General features: G+C 53.7%; 8 protein-coding genes across 8 annotated transcripts; 4 read left to right on the forward strand and 4 right to left on the reverse strand.

Annotated features, from left to right (window-relative positions):
- Positions 1 to 446: 446 nt before the first annotated feature.
- J4E83_009528 (uncharacterized protein) lies at positions 447 to 2,539 on the forward strand (the record flags this gene model as incomplete). The annotated part of the gene is made up of 5 exons (XM_049336413.1): positions 447 to 743; positions 791 to 983; positions 1,031 to 1,204; positions 1,524 to 2,117; positions 2,169 to 2,539. The coding sequence occupies 5 exons, from the start codon at positions 447 to 449 to the stop codon at positions 2,537 to 2,539; spliced, it is 1,629 nt and encodes a 542-aa protein (XP_049184512.1).
- Positions 2,540 to 5,439: 2,900 nt separating this feature from the next.
- J4E83_009529 (uncharacterized protein) lies at positions 5,440 to 7,458 on the reverse strand (the record flags this gene model as incomplete). Its single annotated transcript, XM_049336414.1, has 2 exons — positions 5,440 to 6,954; positions 7,003 to 7,458. 2 exons carry the CDS (start codon positions 7,456 to 7,458, stop codon positions 5,440 to 5,442), a joined length of 1,971 nt encoding a protein of 656 aa, XP_049184513.1.
- Positions 7,459 to 8,268: 810 nt separating this feature from the next.
- Positions 8,269 to 9,189, reverse strand: J4E83_009530 (uncharacterized protein; the record flags this gene model as incomplete). The annotated part of the gene is made up of 1 exon (XM_049336415.1): positions 8,269 to 9,189. The coding sequence occupies one exon, from the start codon at positions 9,187 to 9,189 to the stop codon at positions 8,269 to 8,271; it is 921 nt and encodes a 306-aa protein (XP_049184514.1).
- A 274-nt stretch (positions 9,190 to 9,463) lies between these two features.
- J4E83_009531 (uncharacterized protein) lies at positions 9,464 to 10,867 on the forward strand (the record flags this gene model as incomplete). The annotated part of the gene is made up of 3 exons (XM_049336416.1): positions 9,464 to 9,482; positions 9,675 to 10,337; positions 10,596 to 10,867. 3 exons carry the CDS (start codon positions 9,464 to 9,466, stop codon positions 10,865 to 10,867), a joined length of 954 nt encoding a protein of 317 aa, XP_049184515.1.
- Positions 10,868 to 12,076: 1,209 nt separating this feature from the next.
- Positions 12,077 to 14,111, reverse strand: J4E83_009532 (uncharacterized protein; the record flags this gene model as incomplete). The annotated part of the gene is made up of 2 exons (XM_049336417.1): positions 12,077 to 13,114; positions 13,167 to 14,111. The coding sequence occupies 2 exons, from the start codon at positions 14,109 to 14,111 to the stop codon at positions 12,077 to 12,079; spliced, it is 1,983 nt and encodes a 660-aa protein (XP_049184516.1).
- A 660-nt stretch (positions 14,112 to 14,771) lies between these two features.
- Positions 14,772 to 15,495, forward strand: J4E83_009533 (uncharacterized protein; the record flags this gene model as incomplete). The annotated part of the gene is made up of 2 exons (XM_049336418.1): positions 14,772 to 15,407; positions 15,463 to 15,495. 2 exons carry the CDS (start codon positions 14,772 to 14,774, stop codon positions 15,493 to 15,495), a joined length of 669 nt encoding a protein of 222 aa, XP_049184517.1.
- Positions 15,496 to 17,500: 2,005 nt separating this feature from the next.
- Positions 17,501 to 18,336, forward strand: J4E83_009534 (uncharacterized protein; the record flags this gene model as incomplete). Its single annotated transcript, XM_049336419.1, has 2 exons — positions 17,501 to 17,761; positions 17,812 to 18,336. 2 exons carry the CDS (start codon positions 17,501 to 17,503, stop codon positions 18,334 to 18,336), a joined length of 786 nt encoding a protein of 261 aa, XP_049184518.1.
- Positions 18,337 to 18,628: 292 nt separating this feature from the next.
- J4E83_009535 (uncharacterized protein) lies at positions 18,629 to 19,465 on the reverse strand (the record flags this gene model as incomplete). Its single annotated transcript, XM_049336420.1, has 1 exon — positions 18,629 to 19,465. The coding sequence occupies one exon, from the start codon at positions 19,463 to 19,465 to the stop codon at positions 18,629 to 18,631; it is 837 nt and encodes a 278-aa protein (XP_049184519.1).
- Positions 19,466 to 20,206: the final 741 nt, after the last annotated feature.

The following is a 20,206-nucleotide window of genomic DNA, read 5'->3' on the forward strand; positions in this document are numbered from 1 at the left end:
TGTCTGCGCCGGGACTTCGCGATCAGATGCGAGTGTGACGCTCTCCGCATGAGGGGTATTCAATCGCCGTCGCTTTGTGGCTGGAGCAGCGAATTCATCGACAACTATCTCAGGAAGACATGTGAGCATACTGTAAGCCGCCTGAAGACGCGAAAGACGGTGTCTCGCACATCACCATGTTGGAGGATGGAAGTAAAGAGCTTAGGTGCATGGATACTGCAAGCTATTGCAAGCCATGGGGGCTGAGTGTGTCTGCCTACGAGGCTGTACAAGCGTGCAAGGTGTTGTCAACCTTGAGCGTGCCTCCTGCAAGCTGCCTCCCATCTCTTCCCTACTCACAATTTCATCATTGTATTCGTAGAGTAGCGAGTGTATTGTGGTCGAAGCCCCTCCCTCCTGCCCTGGATTTCATCGCGGTGACGCGCGCACGGCCCGACCTCGGTACAATGGCGGCGGCCCCTTCCGCCCAAGCCCGCGTCACGCTTCAAGACGCGTTCGAGCGGTTTGCATCCACCGTCGCGCCAGACGACAAGCGACTGTTCCACAACACCCAGCTTAAGGATGTCCGCGATGAGGCGATACGGATTGAGCGCCAGCTTCGCGCCCGCCGGACGCAAAGGTGCATGGCCCGGCTGGACAATTTCCTTCGGGGAATGGAGCATTACTCCAAGGTGGTCGAAGTGCTCTGCAATGGGACGCCTTTCCTGCCATGGATCTGGGCACCGGTAAAGCTAATGCTTATGGTAAGTCGCACGCCTACCCAGCGAGCCTGTACTTACTGTGGAGACAGATCACGGCCGATTCTATCAGTGCGTTCGAGAAGTTGATAGACGCCTACGGCAAGATTGGAGACATTGTTTCTCGCCTGGATCGTCTTGGCGATGCACTTGTCAATGATCACAACTTTCAAAATGTGCTAGCTCTAGTATACTCTGACATTGTAGAGTTTCATCGTCGAGCTTACAAGTTCGTGAAAAGGAAATGTAAGTACACCAGCAGCCTGACGTTATGTCGTTCTAATCAACTATAGCATGGTCCATATTCTTCAGTTCTATGTGGGCTGGCTTTGAATCTCGGTTCAATGGGATAATGAAGAACCTGGCATATCACACCGAGCTAGCCGACAAGGAAGCTGCCGCAGCGGACATCGCTGAATCCGTCCGACGTAGCAAAGCTGATGATGAGAATTGGGAGCAACAAGAATGTGAGTGGACTGCTGTAAGTATGCACTAATACACTTTCTGTTTGTGAGACACGCGCTGACTCCGTGCCACGCTTCTAGGTCAAGATTCAAAAAGTCTTAGCCTGGCTGGGAACGACTGATATACCCCCAGCCGACTTGCTTGACCGGCACCTCCGAGATTACTTGCCACACAGCTGCGATTGGTTCATACAGCATAAAGCAACAGAGTTATGGCTAGGAGATAGCGCAAAGAATCCCCTTCTGTGGCTTTGCGGTAAACCAGGAGCTGGTATGTTCAATCGCCGCCGCTACGGCTAGTCGTTTGCTGACCTACTCAAAGGGAAGTCCATGATATGCTCTGCCCTTGTGCAGCACACCGAGACGAACGCCGTTCATGTGTTCTACTACTTCTGCAGTTTCCTCGGAAGCCGCTCCGATGGCCCGAGCCGTCTGCTACGATCTCTCATATCGCAGGTCATTCAAAAACATCAGGATCTCGCCATATATGTCCACGACGTCTACTTTAAGTCGAATCCTGAACCCACGAAGAAAGCGTTGTTGGCACTTCTCCCTGAACTTCTCCGAGGTTTGGGATCCGTGCGGCTTATCGTAGACGGTATTGACGAATGGGCTTCACGGGATCAAAAGGAGCTTCTCAATAATCTTTCGCAGATGATTTCAACCGACCAGTCCTCTCATGTCTGCAAGATCATGGTCGCGAGCCGAGACACTATGGCCACCTCGCGGCGCAAGAAGGACAAATTGTCAACAATGATCTCTCTCAGCAATGGCGACGAAGGTCTTGCAGTCACTCGTGCGATTGCCAGTTTTGTCAATAATAAGCTTTCTGATCTTCCTGAGCACTTCGAAGAGCTCGACCCAGATTCCTCGATTATGGCTCATGTCAAGAAGACCCTGCTTGAGAAGTCTCAGGGTATATCCTGCTCAGTCTGTTGAACCACAACACATTTTCTAACACTCACAGGTATGTTCTTGTGGGTGAGCCTTGTGCTGGAATCACTCGATACGGTGTATAGCCCTGAGGAACTACGTACTATCGTCGACAATCTTCCCTCCGATCTGGAAGCCCTTTACGCACAGATCGTGACTCGTCTCTGCAGCGCCCCAGGTGCCCAAAGCTACGGAGGCGTGCCGCGCATCATGAGCTGGATATGCTTCTCACGAAGGCCTCTGCATAAATCAGAGCTACTGCAGGCGCTGTCTATGTTCCCAGACGACGTGGGCTCTCAGATGCGAAGTACTCCTGTTGCTTCTATTCTTGACCACTGCAAACCGCTTATCGAAGAATTACCTGATTCGACGATAGTACCAGTCCACTTCTCGGTGAAGGAGTAAACCTATCCATCTGCTGAATTTATGGCCGCTGACGATCAATTAGATATTTCTTGACGGCTCAAATACCCCAAATCGTTCCAGCAATTGATGTTGCACTAGACATATCGTGCGCATGCGCTATTGTCGTCATTCGCGGCCTGGAACTCGTACGCTTGGGAAGCAATTACACAGATCATCTTGCTCTCATCGCGAGTGGCAACTACAGGCTCTTACCATATGCGATAGAGTTTTGGATCGAACACTGCCTGCAATATGCTTCTGGAAGAGATCTCCGCCCAGGCCGACCCCTTCAAGGTCAACTGGACCGGCTGCACGGAACACACAGAAACTATCTGCATGCACTCGGACTTGCTCCAACTCAGAATGTGTCGACGGACTGGGTAAACACCACCCACGCAGAGGAACGGCTCAATCTCTTTCTGAACATACCAATCTACGGCTTGATGGCAGATGTACTAGGGCTCAGACAACTAGTCAACCATCTTGACGGTGACAACAGCTCGGGTAAGCCTACGACGCAATCTGCCACTCCAATGTAGCTACCTCCATGAGCTCACAAATATCTCCAGATATTGAGACTTACGTCATCAACAACGACCGAACGCTTTTCAGCAGACTTGCCTACACATATGAAAGGGCCATCGTGCATCTTTTGGCTCAAAAGGAAGTCCAAGGTATTGCGCCGGCCACACTTCGGGCGTTCCAGGAATCATATGTCTCCACTGCCTTTCGATGCCGCTTTCCAAATTGTGAGAGGCTATCGTCGGGCTTTGCCACCTCGCAACTCCGGCTCGAGCATGAGACCATTCATTTCCAACGCGTATATTGCCTGACAATGTCCTGTCAATTCAACCGCATTGGCTTTGGAAAGAGGAGCGCGCTTAATGCACATACGCGTAAATATCATGCTCAATCCAATGTTTTACTCATACCAGCGAAGGTGCGGCGCATAACAGATGTGGCATCCAAGCCTGAAGAGCATAAGCAGAATTCATCAGGTTCGAGTATGCACCCCACGCATGTGGCTAGGATCGCTGCTGCTGAGCAGATCTTACAGACGAATCCGGGGGTCATACGTTACCTAGACGACGAGCGTTTTCCCCCCAATGTCTTGAACGCGCAGATACGGAAGAACTTGCCTTCCGATGTAACGACATGGACTCAGCTCAGGACTTGGAGCGTGCAAAATCCTACCCTGGCTCCCGGAGTCAACACAGAAAAGCTTCTAATACTGCAAGTCCTGCACCATCAGGATAAGACGATCAAACAGCAGAAAAGTAGCGGGGTTGAGGGAACACAGTTTCCGCCGAGCGCACAGGGAGCCTCGATGCCTCAGAATCGTCAAGACCAATCGATCATCAACCAGTTGGCGAAAAGTTTCATGGACGATGTGACACGGCAACTCATCGATGACGATCCCGCCTACGCGGCACTGACGCAGGCACAGAAGGACCAGATGTATCAAGAACAGATTGCCCTATTAGAGAAACAAACCCATAAACGGTTGCCAGAGAAATGGCAGAAGGAGGACCAGCAACAGAAGACGCAAGAGGAAAGGCGGCCTCACGAGAGGTACATGCGGCAACAGCGGGTGGCCCAAGAATTCGTGAATGACCCTGAAAATCGCATTCGAGTCACCGGGGAAGCGGGTACTGGACTTTTTCAAGATCCAAAGGGGCGATCAAGCCCGTTCACTATCCAAAGCATGCTACACCCTCCTCAACCCCCATCTGATCAATCGCGCCCCTCAACGAGTCTGCCAAACGAAGGATTCCCATATGCCTTTTCAACGCCATCGTCACCACGACAGCAATCTACACTGGATCTAGCGCATTTACAAACGCAAGAAAGCTCACCACCTGTTTCATCTTGGAGGAACCATCTGCCCAACCCGTCTTTCGGACAAGAACCTGCAACAAGCTCGCCCCCCTCCCCCAGCGATCGTCTACTTCTCACTTCAGTTCCGCGCGAGTTCGCTTGGGGTCGGCGCCAGTCGTCAACAGGCAATGGAGATACAGCACCGAATATGTTTACCTTCGGGTCAGCTAGTTCCGATGATTACCACGACGAATTCCCTTTCCAGTATAAGGACCTTCCACCAGTTCCGGGCGAATTTCCGGCTTCCGGTTTGTTTTGGGAGGACTCACAATCTTACAAAGACCCATCGAGTTCAGTGGGGCCAGATCCTCACGCGAATGACGGCTCGAACTCAGTGCCTGCATCAGCTTTTCCTATACGAAGACCCTGTTACGCTTGATCAAGAATATGTATATATACATTCCAGCTAAAGCTACCTATCCATCCATCCATGCTCGTTCATATGCCATCGTAAATACTCGTTTCCAGTAACCCTTCATCGCATCCAGCATCCACTACATTACCACCGTACAGCATAAAAGCCATCCGCTATAAGAAGATAGCCACTAGCCATTGATCTTTATTCGAAACTCCATTGCCCATGACGCACCATTCATGTAAGAAGAAAGTCGGGAGGAATGATAACAACGCACGAACGCCCACTCATAAAGAAAGGAAATAATAGGAAAGAAGATGGATATGGCACTTGCCCGTGCCGTGCCGTGCCATTGTGCTGTGTACGCCAGATCGAGCCCTCATGCTTGACCGCATCAAGCCGAAGCTAAGAGACTTTTATGTATATGCCGTTGAAAGATGGAGGAATTAGGGTCCGTGTTGTGGGAGGAATTGGACCCTGTATGCAAGTTGCGCCGGGAACGCTGAGAATTTTCCAACCTGGTTTCTTTTGTTCGTGATAGAGGGGAAGAATGTCGTAGAGATAACGGTCGTGGGGGGAGATCGGTGTCTGCTGGTGCTGGTATGGCTCTGGGCGTGCAGCTACTTTCTTGCGGAGGTTGTGCGTCGTCGTGGTTTCGTCCACCAATTCAAGCATTCCCACCCCAAGCACCCGCACCCGTCTCCTTGCCGAGCGCAGAACTACCAGCAGTCCGATGACCACCAACAGGAGCCAGGTTCGGGCTACCCTTGCCTCCACTACCCCAAGACAGACCACTAAGTCGCTTGTTGCTGTTGCTAGACGTGGTCGAAGCGCCGTCCCTGCTCTTGTTTAGATCATCCTCCTCTTCCATGCTGAACAAACCCTGCTCCTCCTCAATCCTCTCGCGGTTGATACTGCTGCTGCTCACAGCGCGATCGATGCCGAGACGGCCGCTGGAGCTGCCGATGCTGGATGCGGAGGTGACGCGGTTGATGCCGGGGTGGATGGGGTTGCTGGTGATGCCGCTTTCGTCCCGGGCTGATATGCGGGTGCGCGAGAGTTGCTGGCTGATCATGGACATCGACGCTTGGCGCGGAGGTGAGGCGAGGTATGGGCTCATGTCGCCGGTAGTCGGTCGGTTCATCGCGCGTAACGAAGGGCTGGCTCCCGGATGGAGGCTTGAGTTGCGGAGGGGTGAGCCGACGTGTCCGAAGGCTGACTGGCCTGGTAGTGAGCCTGATTCGAATCCTCCGTCGTAAGTCGGTCCTCGAGGCTTGGCCCACATGGACTGGAATCGCGAGGGAGAAGCCGTGGCTGCTGATGGCGATCCGTACTTGAGGTCTGACGCTGTTGGCGAGACTCCGAACCTGGACTGCGAGGTGCGGTTGTCGCTCTCGCCCTGGTCGCGCGAGAAACGGCGCATCTTTTCCTGGGGTGTCAGAAGATCGCTGAGCGAATTGGGCAGCAGGTCCTCCTCGAATTTGCCAATCATGTCCGTCTCATCCCATTCCTCGTCCTTGTATGTCGGTCGCGCGCCTACACTCGACGACATGATACCCCGGGAGCGGTTCGCGGCAAGCTCAGAATGTAGCATCCTCCGTCCAACTGGCTGCTCTACCGACTCTGGTGGAGACGACCCCAGTCCTGCAATGCCCCTCCGCAGACCATCTCCAAACGCAGAGTCATGTAGGTTTCGTAGCGCGGGCGAATCGGCTTGGTATGAGGACGGCGGGGAGTTTGCGAGGAACTTGGCGGGCACTGAAGACGCAATGGGGCCGTATCGCGCCATGGTCGAGACACCCTGGCTGTCGAAAGACGCCGGAAGTCCTACATCCATCACACTCAATCCCTTCTGTGTCGGCGAAATCGGAAGTCGGCCGTTCTCGTTTGGCGGCGAGCCATAGTTAGAGCCTGGGTGGGAAGAGAAGGTGGTGTCGATGGTCGGGATCATGTCGTACTGGTTCTTCTGGTTCGCGTACTCGTCGGGCATGGCGTACGGGTAGCCGGGCTGCATACCGCCCATGTGTGCCTGCATGGTAAGCAGCGAGCTGTTCATGGGCATCTCCTGGTGGTGTGGAATGTTCATGCGGCTGAAGTGATTACCCGCGTTTCCGCGGTTCACGACATGGCCGTTGGGGAGGATGTGTGCGAGGGCGCATTTCTGGCCGAACTTGCAGTTTCCCTAGTACCGCGATTAGCTATGATTCACCTCCTCCCGCACATGTCTTACCTTGGTGAAGTACTTGCAGGGCGCCCGCTCCGTCAGCGGCTCGTCCGAGTGCAGGAACGGACACGCCTTGCCCGCCTGACATGCGCCTTGCCGGTAGAACTTGCAGGGGACGTGTGAGGTGTTCTTGTTGTTTGGGGGGCTGCGCGGGCCGGCGAAGCCCATCTCGCGCAAGTTTGCCCTATGCTCGTGGCCGTTGGCGCGCCCGCCCGGCACCGCCATGGGCCCATGGCCATTCGCGCCCGCCATTGCGCCGTTGGAGTGCTGGGGCCTGAGGTCGCGCGAGGCACGTCTGGCTATCTGCGGCGGGGGGTTCGAGGACTGAGACTGAGGCGCGGTGGGCGGGTTGAGCTGATGGGAGAAGGGTCCGTGGTGTTGGAGATGCTGTGGTGGGGGCTCTTGGTGGGGTGGCTTGTCTCGGACGTCTGAGGGAAAATTGGTCGGCGCAAAGGTAGCCATAGCTCTGCAAATTGTGGTAGCGGGCCTCGGGCCTGGGTCGGCGGTCTACCTTCGGCGGAGCAGTGAGAGAATTTCCCTCTGAGCAGCGAAAGCCGGGAAAGAGACTGCTATCACCTGCACCCGTGAAGAGGTCAAGCTTGCCGCGCAAACGCTAGTATCTACGCGGTAAAGGCAGATGCGGCACGTCGCTTGAGGCGGGAACAGGACATGCGACAATCGAAGACGGGAAGACGAATGAGAGCTGCAGCGAGGTTTGGAGAAGGAAGAAAAAGGAAATTCAAAGCTATGCTGGAGAATGATACGCCGGCTATATCGATATGCGCGCACCGCGTGGAGCTGCAGCCTCAGCGGTTCGCGCGTGACATGGAAATCCGACGGCGCCGCGTGACGCCATAACAGGACCCTGGACGTCGACGAGGGAAGTCGCCGTGGAGAGCTTGCACCCACGCTACGCGTCGTTCCTTCCGTGGCTGACTGCCGACGCGTCTTCGGATGCCCTCCAGCTCACATGGCACCTGCCGTCTGAAACACCTTGGAACACATCTCGGACGACGATTGCCGTGCACGGCCAATCGACGCGGATGGAGAGCTCACGCCTCATTACAGCGCGACGGTCTAGCCGTCACCTGAGGCTTCATCACGGTCATCTGCAGGAAGAGTGGCGCATTCGATGAAGACTAGCTCTATTCAACTTACGTCTAGATATACTGCTCACCAAGATATACTATGCTAATCTTATCATCGCCATCTCTGACAACATATCATATACCCGATGAGATGGCTTCAACCTCGCCACACCCTAGATCCACACTAGCTGTGTCCTATCCGTAGTATACCCGCCGAACAGGTGTTGTTGTACCATTCCATCTGCAGATCATCCATCATGTGCACTTGCGGTATACCCAGGTTGTATGTGTAGGCATTGAACTGGATACCAGACAGTGCGCGGAAGTCATCGTTGAAGAAGATCTGAGTAAGGCGGCAGTTGATGTAGCCCCAGCATGCCGGGATAGTCGCGTTTTGTTCTGCGACAAGCACTTCTTGTTGGAGAGTGGTGTCGTAGCGATAGCCCGATATGCGCAATGTACAGGGTGTGAGGCCGTTGAGGGCACAGCCAAAGTGGGCGGAGTACGCGTTGAACCAGTAGGCATTGACTGATGCTCGTGGTCCGGCGCCGAGTTCGCCAGGAAGCATCGTGCCTGCGAAAGGCGTGTTGGGAAGGAGCCGCCCGGTCAGAGGCAGGAACATGGCGATGTTTGGCTGGGAAATTGCGGGGTATGGCTCCCACATGTCAGGTACGTATGTGTATCCGTTTCCGTAGAAGAGGTGGTGGTAGGGGTTCTGCATGCCACTGGCAACGAGTAGTATAGTGTTGTCATCATCGCCGGTGACTGTGTCATCGAACGTCAGCGTGAAGTTGCCCGACTCACCGCAGGACGAAGGCCCTGGTGCATCCGGAATAGCCACAGTCGTTGTCGCAAGTATCGTTGTCTCTATAGTTGGACTGGGCACGACGACGGTGATTGGAATATCCTGCCGCTTCGCTAGTGATGTCGTACCTTCATCCTCGTCTTTGAACACTGTCGTCACTACCGTCTTGAAACGTCTGGATCGGGATGAGAAGATCTCAAAGGATGGCAGAGCGGAGATTGGTGTCTGGCGCTCAGTCCGTGTCGTCAAGGGTATGGTTTGCAGATCTGATGGCTCTGGCCCGGTCACCGTGGGGTACATTCCAGTCCAGTACGACACGGTCGTTGAGATGTTGGGTGACGGGAAGACAAAACTGATCGCAACATCCCCATACGATATCACCTTCGTCATAGCCCGAGCGCTGAACAAAGACGTGGCGTTGAAGCCTGGAGCGGCAGACGACGTCGCTAGCGGGGAGGTAGTTGTCGTCAACGTCAATGTAGAAGTCAGAGTACTTTGCGAAACTGGGATTAAGCTTGATAGTGAGCTGGACGCGGTGCTGACGGTCGGACTGGAAGTCAAGGTGCTTTGCGAAATGAAAACAGAGCTTGACGGTGACCTGGACACACTGGTGGCGGTCGGGATAGAAGCCGAAGTGCTTTGCGAAATGAAAACAGAGCTTGACGGTGACCTGGACACACTGGTGGCGGTCAGACTCGAAGTCAAAGTGCTTTGTGAAATTGAAACTGAGATCGATAGTGAACTGGACGAGGTAGTAGCGGACGGAAGGCTTAGGCTACTACCAGACGACGTAGAGCTATCGGCCAAAGAGCTAGAGCCAACTGAAGAACTTGTCAAGGTAGCCGAAGTCAACAGCGTAGAAGAGGTAGACGTCAAGTTGAAGCTCAGACTCGAGGACGAGTTCGTAATCGGGAATAGCGTAGCAAAGCCGGTGGAGGTATTTGGACCGGGTGTACTGGTTACGGGCTCATTTGGCAGACTCGACGACGGTGTAGAGCTGGATGTACTGCTTGGAGCGGATGATGGAGCTGAAGGCGACAACGTCCCCGGTATCGACATGGAACTCCCTGCTGACGACGTCAGGAAGGGCGACGAAGTGGAACCTGTCGATGGCACAACGGAGGAGCTACCTACACTGGTGGGAAGAGTAGATGAACCGAAGCTACTCGACGAGAGGGAAGTAGGTGTAGATAGCGATTGTGTAAGACTCGTTGACGACGGTATCGCGGAACTGCCGATACTGCTCGTCAGGCTCATGAATGTACTTGAAGATATGTCGGCAGAGAGAGTCGGTCCTGAAGTGGGACTAGGCAGAGACACGGTGAAGCCATCGCTCTGCATGGATGGGAAAACGAAAGAGCCCCCAGTAGTTGTTGATGTACCGGGGCGGAGGTTAGCCGAGCTACCGGATAGGCTTGTCAACGTTGTAGGTGCGCTTGAAGTCGTTGGTACGTTCGAACCAGTTAGAGGCGCCGAAGACGTTCCGCCAGTTGTGATTGGGAGTATGGTAGAGCTAAGACTCGGCAGAGTTCTTGATGAGACGACTGACGAGGTGACAGAGCTGATGGTATTCGAGGGCGCGGAGACTGAAGACGGCAAAAGAATCGTAGAGAGCGTAGAGACGAAAGTAGACAGCCCGCTGCTGATAGTGACAACGCTCGTTGACGCAGGAAACGACGGATAAGGTCTCTGTGGTTGATTGATAGGCCGAGGTAAGCTCGATGTCTCCGACAATGCTGAGCCCGAAGAAGATGAACTTACAGACGACGAAGTCGATAGACCCGGTAAGAACAGAGCTGACGAGGTCGGTCCTAACGTCGAAGACACAACAGCAGCACCAGAAGAAGGCATACTCGACACCCCCACCGAAGAAACAATCGGCGTGACATCCACCGTCCTAGTAGGCAGCGTACTGAACCGACTAGGCGGCGCAATACTGTCCAACCACTCCGTCGTACTATTCACAACAGAAAAGTAGTACGTGCCTTTCGCCGGATTTGTCGGCGACGCACCAACGAGCGAAATGGTAATGATCGGTCCAGGAACAGTGACATAGACGATACTGCAGTTGCCGTCGACCGCTTGAGCCGAGACACCAGGTATCGCTTTGAGCAATATGTCCAGGGCAACGTAGCCACCGGCCACGACTATACCGACGAAGGCTAGTGTTAAGATGAGGTCCTTGGAGGTTTGCTTGTCGGTCCAGCGTATCCGAGTCAGGGCGACGAAGAATTGGTATATCCAGCGTATGATGCGACATGGCCACCAGTTGCGAGGCCTGAAGCCCCATCGAGGTCGGGCTGCGGTGGTAGCTTTAGGTTCGGACTGCTGCTTTGGACCTTCCCATGTGCTTGAGATGACCGAGTCTCGTTTGTCTTCTGCACGCTTTGCACGCGTTATCGGAGGAGCCGGCGATGAGCCGGAGGAAGGGCTGGATGTAGTCGTATCTTTGAGTGAAGCGATGGTCGGAACACAGAGCACTTTCTGAGGAGGTTCTGTTGGTACTTGCTGGCGACCAGATGTATCGCTAGTAGATCTGGTCATAACGGCTCCGTGTGCAGATGTCCATGTCGAAGGGGTGCTTGAGCCATTCGTGTCGCTTATGGAGGTCTTGTCTTTCCTCGACTTGTTCTTGCTGCGGATCTTGTTCTTGCCCATGATGAGAGAGGAAATGTTGTTGCTATGATGCACTTGCGAAGATGTTGCTGATAGGCTGTTGTGCAATGATTGTGGTGCAAGAGGTATCCAAAAGTGCTGTTGTGGTGATGGAGGATAGTCGTACGAGGTGGGTGTATAAGACCGGGTGCGTGGGGAGTGTACCTGCCATGATTGCGGTGAAAATAGAGTAAGCATAGACGATAGATCGATAGACGGAGTGAGGACGACGCGACATGTTTGCAGAGCAGTTGGAAAGCGAGATGAATAGTTGTTGACTTTCTCGGCTCGGGAGTTCGCAGCAGTTGCGATCCGGCGTGTAAGAACCCGCGCTTGACTGATCCCTCGCAGTTGACGCAGCTTGCTCATTACTGAAGCGAAGATGTGAAGCAATCATTTGTGCTGCGTCTTCGAAAATATGTTCAACATCTTGTCTGCGATATGTGCAGTACTCTCGGTCAAAACTCCCAGCCACCAGATTGGTTCGAAAACACTAGTGATTTGGCGTCCTCTAACGTCGACGCTGCCAAAATTAAGCTCTTACCTCCCACATTCTAATATGTCCAGCTTCGTTGGCGACTGCTAGCTGTGCGAGACTGCCTTCTCTCTCCTCCTCTTCGCTCGGCCTTCCCCATGCGACTGCTGTGATTCTGCCGAGCGGTGTCTTCTCGGTAGGCCAATTCTTAAAGACGGTTGCCGATGGAAGATGCACCAGCCTCATTGCGTTGTTCTTCCATTGACTCGCCATGGCAAGTACTTGACCGTCCGCGGTGAACGTGAGATGCGAAATCGGCGTCGTCAGGTTCTGCAAGTCGCGTACCGGCTTCGGTGCCTTCGGGATACCGCCATTCGAATCGTCTTTGGCAGGCTTGACTGAAAGGTCGTTCTCGCTCCATGCTCGCCGGTCGTAGATGTTGACAACGCCACTTGAACTGCCAATGGCCACCCATCGATCGCCACCTATCCAGCTTTCACGTCCGCTCTTACCACCGAGTGCGATGACTGTGGTACCCACAGCACCCTCGTCGTTCCATCTTCCTATGACGCCTCCTTCAACGCTCCACTCCGTTATCTCTCCGTTCTTGCCCGCAATGCTCATTCCAGTGCCGTCGCCCCACCATGCGAAGTCAGCAACACCACCTCTTGACTCGACGCGCACCTGTGTCGCCCACTGCAGTGTCCTTGCATCCAGAATGTTGATAACACCGCCACCCTTTCTCGAGGAACCCCGAAGAGCCATGTATTTGCCGTTCGGTGAGAGAGAGAAGTTCTCCATTGTCCGTTGTTCGTGCTGGTGACCGTATACGCGCGATACCTTCTCCACTCGGCCGGTCGCAATGTTCCAGACGTGGAAGTAGCGTCGTCGCGCGCTGAGGAAGATGCGCGAGTCAGAAGGTGAAGGGTGGAACGCTGTTGTGACGAGAGGAGTCTTTTTGATGTGCAGGGATGTGAGCAGAGGGTTCGGGTTCGGCGGGTTGGGGTTGACGTGGTGAAGGTATAGTGTTGAGCTAGGACCAGAGGAGAGGAGCAGCGGGTACGCGGGGTGGAAGGATAGCGACGTTATCGCAGACTAAGGTAGCAGTCAGTAAGAGGATTCTATACAATGGCGTCGCAATACTCACCGGGCCAGCCTTTGCGACGTCTTTCAGTCGCTGAATGTCAATGGTGCCTGCTTGCACCTTCCTCCGCTTGGCCACGCTTCTCGAGGTTTGTGACAGAATATCTGCATCCTTGAGTAGCCTGGCCAGCGGCTGGGTGGACAAATCCTCTTCATCCACGTCCATGTCGCTCGCAGACTCGTCACCACTCTCGTCATCGTCCATGTCCCGTCGGCGCTTCTTGTTAGCCTTGCCTGTCGCATGAGCCGCCCACTTTGGCGTAGGATATAACCTCTGGTATTGCTTCCGCAACCGTCGAGCATATTCCTTGCCGTTGACCATATCGTCGTCTGCCGTCTCTCGCAGCTTCCTCAGTTGCGGCACCGACGCCAAGCTGACTACAAGCCTCTCGTCGTCGCTATCTTCCCAGGCCGGCTTGCCATCGTCCTCGTCTGATTCTTCTGCCTTTGCAGCAACCGATCCCGCGGGCGCAGCGACTGGGCCAGCATCGAAGAAAAAGAGGTCCTGGTCAGCCACAGCGTCGAGGTCGGCCTCTTCTGCGCCGGATTCGTCCGATGAGTCGCCGTATGCGTTTGCGGTCGGGTCGAGCGAAAAGTTCTCCAGACCCTGGCGGAAGCCTTCAGAGTCGCCAAAGATCATGCGCTCCAATTCTTCCTCCTCAGCATCTTTGGGCAGGACAGGCTTCTCCTGCTTCTTTTCCGTCTGGATGTCTATGCTCTCGTCATCGCTTTCCTCATCTTGAGCTGCCTCGTTTCCAGCCTCCTCCTCTGTGCCAAAGCCCTCAAAGTCATCGTCCTGGGGTTCCTTCACCGGCTGCAGTGCGCCTGCATTTGCATCGTCGTCTGAGCCCTCGAGCTCGGACTGGAATCGCACAGGGGCTTTCGCTTTCTCGGCAGCATAGCGCTGGTGACCACCGGACTTGTGTGGGATCGTCTTTGCGGGCGCCATTGCGGTTTATCGTGGATGTGCAATGAGAGCTGCCGGCGCGCGATCGCAAAACTGAGGGAGAAATTGTTGCAGGGATGACCCTGGTACGCGGTAGGATTAGGCGAGCCTCCGCAGTCAGCATCTCGCAACCCACCACTCGCAGTACTCAGCATGTGACACAACAACACCATAGCAATATGTCTGAACTCAACATGAGACAGCGTGAGTGAATAGTGAAGAATCATACATCTTGGAAAATGGTACACTAAAAAGACGTTCCGCCGCAAACGGGTAATTAAGCCCTGAATGATGCCCTGTTCCCCCACAGGAAACAACCTCCGCTGCATCACCTGGGCATCCATTGATGGCCACGTGACAAGGCCACCGCGTCAGCTCTTTTGCGTGCAGGATGTAGAATGACAGGTACATCATTTTTCTGGGTAAGAAGAATCATATCCCATCTCCAACTCCTTTCGCTTTGGACTTCTATTGGTCGACTACTCCGATTCCGACAGGCATGCCGGGCACGCCAAACGCGGAAGGTATGACTCTGCCCTAGGCAGACACATCAGTACATAAGTACACGCAGTTTCCTAGATTAATTTCTCAGTACCACTACCTACGTTTCACTGTCGAGCAGTCTCTTTCGTCTCTGTCCTACAGAGTCTTCCAACCATCAACATGCCAGACCCCAACCTCACAGTCTCGCTTCTCAAGCCCGAAGAAGCAGAGCAATACATGCGCATACGCCACGAGGTCTTCCGACCCACCGTCAACAAGATCCTCTACGCTCGCCGCGAGCCATCTCAGGTAACCCTCGACAAAGTGACAGAAGACATCCGCGATGGCATAACCAACAAGGGCATACTCTACGTCAAGTGCGTCGACACCTCGACCGGCGAGATGATCGCGGGCGCACGTTGGCGCTACGTCAAGCCCAAAGAGGAGGGCGCGAAAGAACGTACCTGGGAAGAAGTCGATGCCGGTCTCACCGTCCCACCACCATACGAAGAAAGTGACCCGGATATGTTCGCGGAACTCTTCAAACTGTTCAACTCGAACAAGCGGGAGATTCTGGGGAGGAGACCTTACTATGTCTTAGACACACTGGTTACATTGCCGCAACATGGAAGGAGGGGAGCGGGAAGTATGCTGGTGCGATGGGGGTGTGAGAAGGCAGACGAGGTTGGTGTTGAGGCTTTCCTTGAAGCGAGTCCCATGGGTGCGCCAATGTATGCGAGACATGGGTTTCAGGCTGTGAAGACTGTGGAATTGGATTTGAGGAGGTGGAGAGGAGGGGACAAGATGGATTTCATTGTGAGTTTGTGCTTGAGATTGAGTCTGTTGCGAAGTGTGGCTAACTTTGTGGTAGCTCATGCTGCGTCCTGCAAAGCAGCAAACATGATGATTTGGATCATACTGGTCGAGAGCATCTTGCTGCTCGGCATAAAAAGAGTGCAGACCGTAAACAGAACACATTGTGACTATTCGTTGCGAATTTCACTCATTTCACTAACTGTTGTCTGTCAGTACACTGCACGTGAATGCCACTATATGACACGAAGCCTTCGGTATAGTTACTAACACCAGACTACAACCTATCAAACTACCTCACAACTCGTTTTTTTCAGCACCAACTAAGTCGCAATGGCATCAATCCAGCCGATCTACACCATCACTGCCACCCTAAAGACTTATGAAACAGAAGACGTCGAGTCGCCCGACCCAGAAGATGAATGCTACGTATGCATGCGTCCATTCAATTCCATCGACAACGAAGACGACCCTACCGAACTTCCATGCAAAGCCGTGCGACTCCTACCCTGCGGGCATCTCATCGGCAGCGAGTGTCTCAAGACGATGACTTTGAAGTTCAACATGACAAACTGCTCTCTCTGCGCAGTTCCTCTCGCCGTCAGATATGCGAGCCGCATGGACTACGCAATGTGCTGTCTCTTGTCGAATTTCTGCACCGAGTCATTTATCGACTACGCACTGTTGGTTGGATCTGTACTCGCAGGCCCGCAAGTCGCCAGCGTCCCTCTGCTACGCCGATTACATACACAAGCCCACGAACAAAAGATGGCGCTACTCTCACACGCCTTCTTCACACGACAGTTGACATGGGCAGACGCTTTCTCGTTCTGGCTTTGTTACATGAAGCTGGTCTTTGTACCTTTGGTGGGCCCGACACTCGTTTTCCTGTTGATAGGCCTTCTGAAGAGCCTGGATAATCTCTATGGTGCTCCCATCGAGATGTTTTTTCTCTCCGCTCTGTTGGGCTCGGATTGCAGGACATACTTGTCCGAGACTGCCATGCGTATGGTCGTCCAGGCTCTATGCATCGTGACCGAGACGAGTGGGCAGGTCGCTATGATACGACAGCCGAGGCACCAGAATAAGCTCCTTGTCATGAGGGGTGCCGCGTTATGTAGGGAGGTTTTGATGATCTTTGGTTGCGATGCTTGCCTTTTTGTGGGCGGTTTGTTAATTATGAGCAAGACGTTGGATTTTATGGTAATGGCTGTTGACGTTTTGATGCTTATTTCGTATGGGCTGAGGCGAAGAGGGAAGATGTTCAGGTATGCGTGTGGGTTCATGCTAGCGGCGGCGCTGATCTGTTTGACGAGTGGTCTTCGTACCTAGGTATGTTTCTATCGGCAGACTGTCGATCTCCATCGGCGAAGTTCCGCAGGTGTAGCTGAGGTAGTCGCGATGACGTCACAATGGTAGTCAAACGCGATATCTTTTCGCCGTCAAGACTGACCTTTCTGACACTCACGGTCCTGCTGGAAGTAATGAAGTTGCATCAACGAGAACGTAGAACGGGTATCTTTGTACTCAAATTGTGTGACTTCGTTTTCAGCCCTAAGAGTCCTTCAGCCTTCAAGCAAGTAGCTGTCTTAAGACTACTACTTTGCTCGCAATCGACGGCCGGTCTTTACTTTAATAGGTCTGTGGAGACTACAATAGCCTGAAATCACAACACGTGCATGCGCGTCATCGACGCGGGTGCGCACATCGCCGCGCTCTCCATCCCTGTAAAGCTTACTAGAGGCGGGCTGATCTCTTCAGCGCCACATGTTTGCCTGGGACAAGTCATCTTCACGCTCATCATCACCATCACAGATCAATGCGCGGAAAGCGATCGCTGCCTGCTCTCCGCAGGCGTTTCGATTATCGCCGTGGTAACGACATCGGTTTAACGCGTGAAGCTGGAATGAGAACGGCTGCGCAAGCGACTCCCCACCCGCTCTAGGCGACAGTAAACAGCGGTGCAAAACAATCTGCGACCAGCAATACCTTTCCATGTGAGCTCGTAGCTCTCGTGACGCATCTGGTCACACATCACCCGCTGTCAATACCCGTGTTGATCAACAACCATTCAGACCCTAGATCACATCAAAGCCATGGATCTCCCAACTGAACCAACCACCATCCGCAAGATCGTCCCCAAGACGCCGCAGGTCAAAGCATCTCAGGTTTTCGATAAAGAAAACCACGCTCCTCCAACACCATTTAAGCCCAAGACTAAAGAGACAAAGCTTGCACTCAATGACGAAACCTCAGACTTCACCATCATCTGCGAAGGCCAGCATTTCATCACCCATAAGATCATCCTGGAAGCCTCGTCGCCGTACTTTGCCCGCATGTTTCGCTTCAACGGTAGCGTGAGTATTAGCAACCACATCGACATACATGTCATACTGACCGAATACAGGAAACTAATAGCCGAGAAGTACAAATTCCTGACGTCGACACGGTTACCATGAAGCACATCCTAGACTACATGTACACATCAACCTACCAAATCCCCGGCGGCGAGACAGTTCACCCCACAGCCTACTGCAACCACAGCACCTACGCCCTCCTGCACGGTCCCCCGACCGCCCCACAGATCTTCAAGCGCAAATGTCCTTGTGCCGGCAAGACGCTATCGGCTTCGCACCTCCTACTGCACGTACGCATCTACACGGTTGCCGACTACTTCGACATGCTCGACTTGAAAGCCTTCGCACGCCAGGGCGTCATGGACGTCTTGCATGTGTACTGGCAGTATGAGGGACTGGATTTGGCTGATGCGCTGGAAGAGGCGTTCACATCTACGCTGGATGATGACAAGGGGATTAGGGATGTGCTTGTCGATGCGATGAAGATGCATCCAGGACTGGTGGTTGATGAGGGGGATGTGGAGGAGTGGTTGGAGGATCATCCTGAGGTGAAAGCGAGGGTTAACTGGGACTGAAGATGGGGTTGTGAGGTGCTCGACGAAGTATATGAGGTCGTGAGACTACTGAGACGAAAGAAGGAATGAACAGCCCGTGAGTGTACATCAGGCTTCGGTACTGTGGCATCGCTTGGTAGTCCCTAATCAACGTGCCAACCTCGAACCCGTTATCAGCCACGTTCAGGCTTTCATCAAGAAGCTTGAGATGATCAGCTAGTCAAGCTTGAGCGCCCGCGGACGCAACGCCAAACGTCCAACACCCGGCGGAATACCTGTCAACCTGTTAGCACCCCTACCCACAACCCTCAATCTACAAGAACATACCAGTATCATTCATCCCACACCCATCAACAAAACACGCACTCGCCGTATGAATATACCTAATCCTCCCCCCCTCAACCCGAAACATGTGACTATCCGGCGTCCCCTCCGTATTCCTCGTGCGATCAAGCCCCGTAAACCCCATGAAGATATCCACAACACCCATCACCTCATCAACAACATACTTGCGATTAGTCATGGGGCCATGTTCAGGCAGCCCACCAATATCGCACGTATTCGCTGAGAGATTTCCACGACCGGTATACGCGCCGCCTTCGAGACGCGCGCAGGGCGTGCCGAACGGGACGTGGACGGAGACGTCGTTGCAGCGGTCGGCGTAGGCTTCGCCGGCTGCTTTGATGGTCTCGCGGGTGTCGCGGGTAGATTCGGGGATGGGGCTCCAGGTTTCTTGGCTGTTCCAGTAGGAGGTGCCGGTTGCGTTGAAAGCCCAGTCGCCTGCGTCGGTCACGATGCTGTCGATGAGGTTCACGTTGCCTTCGGTGTCTAGGGTCATTTGCGTGTGTATGACGTATGGATGCTTGGGGTCGGTTGCGATGAGCTCGGTCATTGTCTTGCATTGCGTGGTATCGAGGATGGAGCGATGGGCGTCAATGGTTAGGCCGAAGGCGGGTACGCCGTTGAGAAGTGAGGCGGTTACGTTGTTTTCGAAGTATTTCATGGTGTAGGCGATGTTTTCGAAACGGTCGTGTTGACCGGATGCCATTAGGTCGACGTAGGAGTCTGCTGTGTTCTGGAGATATTCGCGGGTGCAGTCGAAAGCCATAGTCGACGTCGCCATCGAAGCCAGGGCAAAGAGAAAAGCCATAATGGTTGTAGCGATCTTGGTGTGTCGACAGCGAGAGTTCACGGGCCTTTAAAACAATGATGTCCAGTATCGTCGCAGGCTGTAGAATTCCTAATGGGATAGGTTCCCGCGTTCCTGGATTCCATGGACGAATAGTAGTGATGCATGGGCGTATGGTACTCTTAGCCATATTGATGAAGGGTGTGGGGCACTCCGGCATTGAGCATCCATCGCCTGAGTCTCGCGCAACCCCACACGATCGTTGTTCGAATATAGTGAAGTCTTCTGCAATCGCTGAGACACGTTCAGAATGCTCCAGATGGTGTTGCAGCGAGATCGCAGACGCGCCGTCCAGCGTCGCAAGCCATTATTCATGACTTATCTTCACAGCTCTTGCTTCCTGACATCCGGTAGGTGATAGCAATTCCTCAGTCGGCAGGCAACCCACGAAGCCTCGCAGACATTCTTGCAATGCTCTTCATCCCAGTCGTCCAGGTAGTCCCACAATGTGTTCATCGATGCAGCCTGTGTAACGTCAGTACACGACCATCTCGATGCGGCCATTGGAAGATACATACTATTTCTTGTGGTGATGGCTTGCGAGATACGTAGTCGGTGTCCAATTCGGAATCGGCTTGCACTGACTGCGGCGAGCTGTGCTGCTGGTCTTCCGCTAGAAGCGCGAACGCGTAATAGACGCTGTATATCAGCAGAGACGAGAGGACGAGTACCAGCAGAATATGCGCGACTCGAAAGAGCAGC

The sequence above is a fragment of the Alternaria metachromatica genome (assembly GCF_023757995.1).
Source record: "Alternaria metachromatica strain BMP 0045 chromosome Unknown scaffold_33, whole genome shotgun sequence".
NCBI lineage: Eukaryota > Fungi > Ascomycota > Dothideomycetes > Pleosporales > Pleosporaceae > Alternaria > Alternaria metachromatica.